Source organism: Mesocricetus auratus, unplaced genomic scaffold (genome assembly GCF_017639785.1).
Source record: "Mesocricetus auratus isolate SY011 unplaced genomic scaffold, BCM_Maur_2.0 Super-Scaffold_100013, whole genome shotgun sequence".
NCBI lineage: Eukaryota > Metazoa > Chordata > Mammalia > Rodentia > Cricetidae > Mesocricetus > Mesocricetus auratus.
In genome coordinates, this window is record NW_024429196.1 from 19765938 (window position 1) to 19775750 (window position 9813).

General features: G+C 41.2%; 1 protein-coding gene across 2 annotated transcripts in view; it reads left to right on the top strand.

Annotated features, from left to right (window-relative positions):
- Trdmt1 (tRNA aspartic acid methyltransferase 1) overlaps positions 1-9332 on the top strand; it is a 49792-nt gene extending 40460 nt beyond the window's left edge. For both annotated transcript variants that reach the window (XM_040755463.1, XM_040755466.1), the window contains one exon: positions 9125-9332. In XM_040755463.1, the coding sequence (XP_040611397.1) occupies positions 9125-9270 (146 nt within the window). In that variant the 3' untranslated portion in view covers positions 9271-9332. The remainder of the gene's footprint in view (positions 1-9124) is intronic.
- Positions 9333-9813: the final 481 nt, after the last annotated feature.

Below are 9813 nucleotides of genomic sequence, written 5' to 3' on the forward strand. Positions count from 1 at the left end.
TCCCAGCACTAGAGAGGCAGAGGCAGATGGATCTCTGTGAGTTCAAGACCAGTCTGGTCCACATGGTAAGTTCCAGGACAGCCAGGGCTATGTAGAAAGACCCTGTCCCAAAGGAAAAATTAAAATATTCTTTAAATACAGATATGTAGAATAATAAATATCCAAAGAAAATTCTTCCCCTTAGTACATACTAGGTGCACCTTTATGACCTCCATGTTAAAACTCAGGAGGCAAGGGCACTGTGGCACCTTGAAACCCAACATCCGTAGGAAAGAAAAGTCATGAGTGTGTTAGAGAGACCACCTTCAATGAGGAGAAAGTCTGTTCCTGTGGATTCCTGATAAGAAGCTAACCTTGAACATAGATATCAGAACCTCCAAAACAGCCCTGGGGAAGACTTCAGGCAAAGCTGGGTGGTGTCCAAGCAGGACTTGATCCATACACGGGGCAGATGTCAGCATCCCAGCCTAAATTATCAGAGAAACTCCTTAGAGACTATCAGCAGCTTTTAGATTTTAGACAAATAGCATAATATTTAGAATTTTAGAGCTCCGATATATGCATCTAATCAGATAGGACTATTTTTGTTATTTTGTTTCTAATTTAATTCTCAATTGTAAAATACAAAAATATAATATTTATACTAAGTACTGATTAATGAGATACTTGGAGAATTAGAATTCTAGTGTTTTGTTGACCTGGACTACAGCAAACTTACTTAGAAATAATTTAAAAAATTACTGCTTGTAAGCTTTACACATTACTTCTGAATTGACTGTTTTTGTCTAGAATGCCAGAATGTTGAGGGATTCTCTAGTGTCTCTAGAACATTAAGGTTCCTTTCCCGCCACCCCCTCACTGGTGAGAAAAGAAAATTCCTTTTTTCTTCCTTCCTTTTTTTTTTTTTTTTTTTTTTTTTGAGACAGGGTTTCTCTGTGTTAACAGCCCTAGCTGTCCTGGAACTCACTCTGTAGACCAGACTGACCTTGAACTCACAGAGATCTACCTGCCTCTGCCTCCCAAGTGCTGGGATGGGATTAAAGGTGTGTGCCACCACCCAGCAAGAAGAAATTCTTATGTAAGGAGTATGTGGTAGATATTTTCTCTCTGCCTTTTTTTTTTTTTTGTAACTTTTGGGTTATTTCTAGTCTTTTCTACTTACTTAGAGCATGGTTAAATTCCGAAGCCTCAAAAGGAAGCAGGATAGTGCTGGCCTATGGTACTTACAGTCAATACGGGGCACTGCCACTGTTAAAGTGTGTAGGAATTCTCCAGTATAGTGAATTTCATTGTGATATTTTGATACATGCGTATAAAAAAGCACTTAATTTACACCCTGCCCCCGCTGCCCTCCTTTCCCTGTCTTCTTTCTCTTAGCTTTAAATGCATTTGCTCAAGAAACAAACATGCGCTGTTTCGCCGTCTCCTTTCCCGTTGTCAAATAAATTTGTTTTGTATTTAACATAGCTTCTGAGTCTTCTTTTAGTTTCTAAAGAACTTTATCACACTCATTTATTGTGTCTTTATGTGTGTTCTTGAGTGCATGCACATTCCATGGAATGCTCATAAAGGTCAGAGGACGACTTGGCAGGAGTCACTTCTCTCCTGCCATGTGGGTCCTCGGGTTACTGGGCTCGGTAGCTGACTCATCTCGCTGGCCCTGAGTCTGACTTTCGGAGCATCCAATACTTCCCTCAAATACAGCACAGCTGATTCCTGAAGTTTCAGAAACTCTTATTCTCCCTATAAAAGGGAGCATAGACGATTTTACGAAAGCCAGAAGAGAGACTGTTGTCCCCAGAGAACTCTCTCCTCTTCACCCTTCACTGCTCTCAGTGTCTTCGCTTATGTGTACATGGTTTCATGGTTTCACCCTCTGCATTTGGATGGCATTTGGTGTCCGTTCGTACTGGGAAGGATTGAAATCATGAGTGGAAGTGGTTGTTTAGTTGGGCTGGTTCTATAATTAGAGGAGATCAGCTAGATGGGGAGAGAGACAGAAAAAGGGTGGCTCTGACTGCGCTCTTAACTGCCCTTGGAGATTTAGACTATCCCTCATTGTCGGGAGCACTTGTTTCTCAGATTCTCATCCTTTCTTACACCTCTTCTCTTTACTGATGACATTCAAATGAGTCCAGATCGGGCATTTCTAGAATCTTCATGCTAAGCATTTCTCAACTGGGATGGAAGCTGTCACATCAAATTTAGCAAGAGACAAAAAACCTAAACATTTTTATTTTAAAAATCAGTTTTTATGACTTCAGCAGTTCTCTTTTATGGTATGTTAGTTCTAGCCTACCAAGTTCACACCCCATATACTAAGGTCCTGGTCATTTCCTTTGCCATTAAAAGTTGCCTTTCAGGGAAAACTGTGATGAACGGAGATGCCTTATGCTCTCGAGAATATAAGTTGCCATGAGAGTGAGAGTGAAGATCTGTGTGCAAGGTGTATGTGTGCATAGAGTTCAACATCAGGTGTCTTCCTCTGCCTCTGCCACTCTATACCTTGGTTTTTGAGACCAGGACTCTCAATGAAATTGGAGCTCATCATTTTGACCAAACTGGCTGCCCTTGAGCAGTGATATCTGCCTGTTTCTACCTACTCCCCAACACTGGGGTCACAGGCACACATGTTGGCCTTTGAAAATGTGGGTGGTGAGGATCTGAACTCAGGTCCTTGTGCTTGTGCATCAAGGACTTCCTCATTCACTGAGCCAGCTCCTCAACCTACAGTGATGTTTTTAACACTTTCCCCCACACTATTTACCTAGTAGTACTGTCTCATAGAAAATACTCAAGTATTTGCTGAATGGATGTAACTATAGTGGAAACCCTACAAGGAGGGTATCACAATATGAAGTTTAAACTTAAAGCCTATTACTGTCACTTTTTCCATCTCCAGGTAGCCAAATTTAGTCATGTTTGGAACACATGACCATAAAAATAACCTCTATGATACGCTTTTGCTTTAGAGAGCATGACAGATAGAAACAAATCTTAAAATGCTGTGTTTTGATTTCTAGGCTTGACCAGAGAATGCAAATTCATCCTTGTTTCTCTCTCAGTATGATTTTAGACTATGTGTAAATGTAATTATATAATAAGACAAGAGGTAGCAGAACTCGGCCGATGGGAAGAGAAACACGAGCAGGCATTGGTTCCCATGGCTAGAGAAATGACAGTTACAAGATGTCTTTTGACATCTCCGCCACACAGAAAAGGGGTAACTCAGTGTCAGTAGTCCCCATCATACACCCTAGAAACAGAAGGCAGCTGAGGAGGCTCACTGCACTCTAGTCAGAACTACATCTTGTTTATAACACCAAGACGATGGCATCATCTGCTACCAGTGTGTCCAAAGCCCCATGGAGAAGCATCCAAGCACAGTTCTCCACTTCCCTGCCAGATTGCAGATCCTATGTCTGCTCAAGGGTTTTCAGCCGATTGTCATGTCAAAGGAATCAAACCACAGAGAAGCCTGACCCTGGAAGTCTTCCGCACTATGGTTCCGCACTATAGACTCTTGTCTATCAGAGTCATCAAGTTAGCCTGGCCAAGGAAGATGCTGCTTTAAAGCAGTAGCATCAATGAAACATTGAGACTCCCATCAGGACCAAATAAACCAGGCAGACCAAAATAACAAAAGCCCTGCAAAGTAAACTGCCATCAGAATAACAGTTCACGAATGTAAGCTAAGACCTCTGCAGTGAACATAAATATACAAATCACCTGCTAAAATAAAAGATTAAAGTGGGACCCAGTTGTATGGTGGTGTATGCCTGTAAATGCAACACTTGGTAGGCTGGGACAGGAGAATTACAGGTTTGGGGCCAGTCTGGCCTACAAAGGAACTTCCAGGCTACTCTGGGTTATAGGAAGAATTTGTCTCAAAACTACAACAATAAAATAGGACCCAGAGTCTCATAACATATAATAATCTGAAGTCAGGGACAATCACAATTTGAATGAGAAAGACATGAAAAGAGCAAGATATGCCAGATGCTGAGAAAATTAGTTAAGTTCCAGCTTCATTTCCATTGTGGTTTCACAGAACACAATCCCCTACCTCCTCACCTTTTTCCCTAGAGGACAAAGACTGCATCATTCCCTGTTCTGTACTCAGGACCCCTTTCTCAGCTGACAGCAGTGGGTGCCTAATAAATAATTGTCTGGTTACCTGATTTGAATATGAATGTGCTGGGTATCATTATTGTAATTTCTTTCATGACTTGGGGAAGTTTTTAATAATTCTATTAGTCAGCCAACACAGGAGGGACAAGCTGATGTTATTGGGAAAAGTATTTAATGCCAGAATCGTGTACAAGTCTTACAGGATTGTTTATGACTCTTCTAAACATAGGCTAGGAACTGTTGACAAAGCCTGATTTAGCAGTGCCTCTGTAATAAACATAGACTAAGCCACCATAAAGAAAACATCCAAAGGGGCAAAGGCTTTGCTTTATATAGATCTTAGAATAATGATACTGGGAAAGACTTAGAGGTGAGGTCATCCCATCCTTCTTCCTGCCCTTGATGACAACACCTTAAATCTTCCCACAGCTTGGTTCTGCACTTCAATTAACAAATCCCCTGACAAAGGCAGGCCTTTGGAAATCATTGGCCTTGTTAGGTCACCCCTATCATAAATCACATAGGCTAAGCATAGCGTCCTCTAAGATAAAGGTGTCTCTGTGAGCCCCATTTATGTGTATCTTCTTAATTAAAATCACAAGAGGTCTGAGGAGTGCCCAGGACCAGTGAAATTTGATCCCTCCATAGAGATACTCTCATTCTCTTGCCTCCTATCATCAAGTGTAGCATTTGTTGAAAATGTACTTAACCTTCTTTGAAAAAAAAAATCACATCCACTGCATTACTGCCTTCACTTAGTTATTCACGCTGGAGTCTAGGTGCAGGCATCTTCAGTTATAGTATAAATGGTGTCTATTTTCACTCCATTGTGAGAATTTGCGTAAAATAATAATTTTATCCTTTTAAGTTGGTGGGGAAAGGATTATTATGGGGAATCCACGGATGTGTCCACCAAAGATAAGCCTTACCTCAGTACTGCACACCTTCATCCAGCTTTGACTGGGTCCCTAGGAAGTGCTCTACTCCCAGCTGTAGCAGCAGGTACAGAGCTGTGTTATTTTCACCTGACTTTTATCCCAGAAGTTTGCATTTAGTTTGCTCTATGCCCTGTTTGTAAGAAATTCCTTACTCACAGTAATGGGAGACTGCCAGGACACGCTTATGTTTCTGGAACATGTTAACTGAGGAAGCCTATAGTACATGGCATGTTATCACACATGTCATCAACACCCCAGTGTTTGATACTGAAAACTTTATTCTCTTCCTTTTCCTCTCTAATTAGGAGTTTTGGGATTATCCTTGTATCTTTTTTTGGCAAGATTATTATGGGTTAAAAACAAAAGTATATCAACTCTCAATAATATATAACAATCTACTCGCTAGGGACCATTACTGCCAACACTGAGTTATCCACATGTAGTGATTAACTTGTGCTTCTTTCTTTATTTTCCCGGATGATAATTATGGCCACTATAGTAATGAGCATGGAGAACAAATGCAGGCATTATATTCTATGACTCAAGACTCAACACAAGAGAGGATTTGTTCCTTTTGTAGGTGATAATGCACTTCCCACGAAGTAAGCAAGTGAACAATTTTAAGCTAAATGCTTTTCCGTAATTATTTCATATTATCTTACATGGAAAATTAAGACAATTGGATCAATGCTGTATTTCCAAGAAATTTTGTAAAAAAAAAAAAAAATCACTGCAGTGGCATGTGTAAACATAAGGTTTTTAAAGTTTTTCTTTTAGTTATGTATGTATGCATGTGTGTCTATATGTGTCTGCATCGTCATGGGACATAGAAGAGCCATTAGATCACCTGAATTTGTAGCCTTGCAACATGAGTGCTGAGATTTGAATCCAGGCCCTTTGGAAGAGTAGAGCTCTTAATTGCTCAGCCATCTCTCTAGCCCCATACTTATAGTCTTAAAGCAATTCTATATCCCTAAAAAAAGACAATAAGTTAGCTCTTTTAAAAGTTAAAATAGACCATTCTAGTCACAATATTCCATTTAAAGACTAAAATCCTGGTTAGTTCTAATATTTTAAACAGATATGAAAATGGACTAAAAAACACACCAAAATTGAATGCCAGGAATAAAAGGCAATGGAAACTATCCCAGGTCTATGAGGGTCTTGTCAACTACTTCAAGTCACCTCTCCATCCAAACACTGTTTCCATGGCTTCCATACAGACAAATCTCTCCAGATAAATTCGTGAGACTGTCAGAAATCTCACATAAGGACTGCAACATCCATGCTGCCTGAGCGGCTCCCTGTGATGCCAGAAGGGTCAGCCGATGTTCTTCAACCTGGCACGTAAGCCTCCTTCCCATGTCTCCTTTACCCACTTTTCTCTGAGATGACGCTGCTGGACCAAGTGAACACTACTGTCTTAGTCTTCACACGCTTGACTTTGAGCATCTTTCCCAGTGAGAAGCATGTTGCTTTCCTGACAGTCTGCTGGGGCACAGTCTGTTCCATGTTGTCGTACCTGTCTGTATGATGCACCTTCTCTATTGCTCCGCAATTTGCATGGCAACTTTAAGCTAAAGAAGGCCATAAAGGTTACTTTTTTTTTGGAAACTTCCCTCATTTTTGAGGGCTTTCTGTATCTTCAGTGAGTGTCTGTTAAGGCTGTAAGACCTTAGACAGACACTCACAATAGAATTTGTAAGACAATAGAATTTGTATAGAACCCCCCCCCCCCAACTGACACCCACGTTCAGAGAGCCTAGTTTGATCTTGTGCAGGTTCCCCAGTTGTCATTTTGGGCTCCATGATCTCCTACTTGCTCAGGCCAGCTGTTTCTGTAGGTTTCTCCAACATGGTCTTGACCCCTCTGCTCACCACTCCCCCTTCTCTACTACTGGATTCCAGGAGTTCTGCTCAGGGTTTGGTTGTGTGTGAATCTCTACTTTTGCTTCTATTAGCTACTGGAGTTCTCACTTTTTTAATGAATAGAAAATACTATTTCTATTAACAAGTTATAAAATGAAAGATTTAGGATCGAAGGAAAAAATATTTTCTTAACAAGTACAACCACAGAAGGCAAAGAGGTAGAGTCACAGGAACTTTGAAGAGTGATGTGAGAAAAATAGAAATACAAGTAGAGTTACTTGTGTGATCATGAATGTGGGTGTCTTTAGAGGGAAAAGTTTGATTCAGCAACCCACAGAAGAAACGGGGATTTTTGAGCCTAAATTGGGCTCCACAGGCACACTGGAGTAACAAGGTTCTGGACTAGGCTACTTCTAGCTCTTTCCTATCCCATGTTAAGTGAGTGGGAGAAAGGAGACTCTAAGGCAGTTGAGGGGTAGAAGTTCCTCCCATTTGTTTCTTGGATGGATCTTTCCTTTTACAAATGTCCTCTGACTCTCTTAGTTATTTAATGACACACACCCTAGCCAAGTACAAAGCATGAATGTTACCTCCACAATGCTTCTGAGGGAGTATGATCTGGGTTGTGTTTTCAGTAGGTATTATTGCTAAAATATCTTTCTCACTGTCTGTCATTGGCTTGTTCACCATCACAGCCAGAGCCTCACATCATGTCTCTTTTCCTGTGCTCAAGCCTCTTACCCTGGACCTGAGACTTCTCTAAGCAGAGATGCTGTAGGAAGCAAACATGATCTTGCTCGTCTTTTCCCTGGAAAACTCTCATAGTCATCCATCCTTTCAGAGCTAAGTTCATTAAGTGGCGATTAAAGAAAGGTCCTCCTTGAGCCGGGCGGTGGTGGCGCACACCTTTAATCCCAGCACTCGGGAGGCAGAGGCAGGCGGATCTCTGTGAGTTCGAGGCTGGGCTGGACCGATAGCCTCCAAAACAATACAAAGAAACCCTGTCTCGAAAAAAACCAAAAAAAAAAAAAAAAAAAAGAAAGGTCCTCCTTGATATGACTTCTTTACCATGTTAAAATTTCATCTTCCACACAGATGCACACCAGCTTTCTGGAAGTTTTGTACCCCCTCAAACCTCCTAAAAACTTTATGTCCTCCATTTCTCTCTCTGAAGCTTCAAACCCCACTTTTCCTGAAGAAATACATTTAGACTCAAATGGGACTCCGAGCTAAACTTGCCCTGCCCTTCTTAACCATCATTACCTCACCCCTCTACTATAGTCTAATGTTTCATGGTGTGGTATGGTATGTATGGGGTGTGTCTGGTGTATGTGTGTATGTTGTGTATCCTTAACATGTTCTCATTACAATGGCCCTTTCTTGACCCCAAATCCACTTCCTGTGAAGTTCTTGTATATTGTTATTTACTCTCATGTACACTCTTGATGACCCCATAGGATTTTCATTTGTGAAAGATTAAGATTAAAAAGTAGAGGCAGAACTTGCAGTTTAGAACATAAAAGGAGATGAAGTGGTGTCACAGGAAAACGCCAACATTGTGCCAACATCTAGGGAAACTTAAAGACCAGAGAAAAAAGAAAGTCATTCAGCTTATTTAACACTCCACTTGGGGAAGAGAGAAAAGGGGACTGAGACATCTGTAAGAAAGACTGTGGGGCTAAAACTCCAAGAAGAAGGTGAGGCCAGAGGTGAGGGTGGGAGCAGAGGTTAAGACACCATAAATTATTGGTTTATTAGTGATGCTCTGACCATTTGCATGGAGCATTGGATCCCACCTGAGCTCCGTATAGCACCTGGTATCTTTGACAAAGCAAAGTACATTTGCAACTACTTGGCTAAAGACATGAAAGAGAACAGAGGCCAGTGAGTGTACGCCGAGAGGACAGCAAACACCATCAAGAACTTGGTCAGGACTAATCGTTTTATTTTAATGGATTAAAGATGTGTATGGGGGGGGGGTTCTTGGGTGTTTTAGGCAACAAATCTCACATTCAGTTCCTTTCCCCAGTATTTAGTCACTCCTAAAGCAAATCTTCCTTATTCAAGGGCCCAGCTGCTAGCACTGTGGTGACAAATCTGCTCCATCCTGTTTTGAGGCTCCTGTTTGGCCCCACTGTTCTTGAAGATTCTTAGACTGAAGTTAATCTTGCTTTCTATCTCTTAAGGTGGAGTTGTTATCTACGTTCCGGATCCCACGTGCCTTGTCTCCAGACAGCAGTTGACCTTTGTTCTACTCTCCGATCCCCAGCTCAGCTATTTTCTTCACTCAGAGTCCACGACGAATGGCTGTCTTTTGGAATTCACTCCATAAGGAGATCATGCCCTCCTACTTGTACCTAATGTTTTCTCACATTAAAATATGAACAACCACGAGTTCTGTATTTTGTTGTTAGTCTACTCATCTGTTTGTTTTGCTTTAAGGAACCTAACCCTGAGAGAAAGTGGAGAGTGAGGGATAAACTTTATCTGTTTATTAATATATGGCATGATAGCAACATTGCATATGTAGTGAGCAGTTCTTACACACCAGAGATTAAATGTGCTGTGCACTTTTATGACCCTTCAGTACTGTGATCCCTTTTCTGCCACATGAAAACGTGACGAAGAAATGAGTGGGGACCATGAACCTGGACCATGAGCCTCAGAACCCAAGCTTTTCCCATCAGCTGTAAGCCTTTGGAGGAAAGCACTTCCCCTTATTTTATACTACATTTATAGCTTCAGGAAGGTGACTGATACTTTTAGTAAATGCATTCTGGATTTGAGAGTAGACAGGGGTTTAGTTAGTTAGGCAAAGCTGGAATTGCATGGTTGTGGAGAGGAGGTCGTTCTGAAGGTCATGCATTGTAAAACG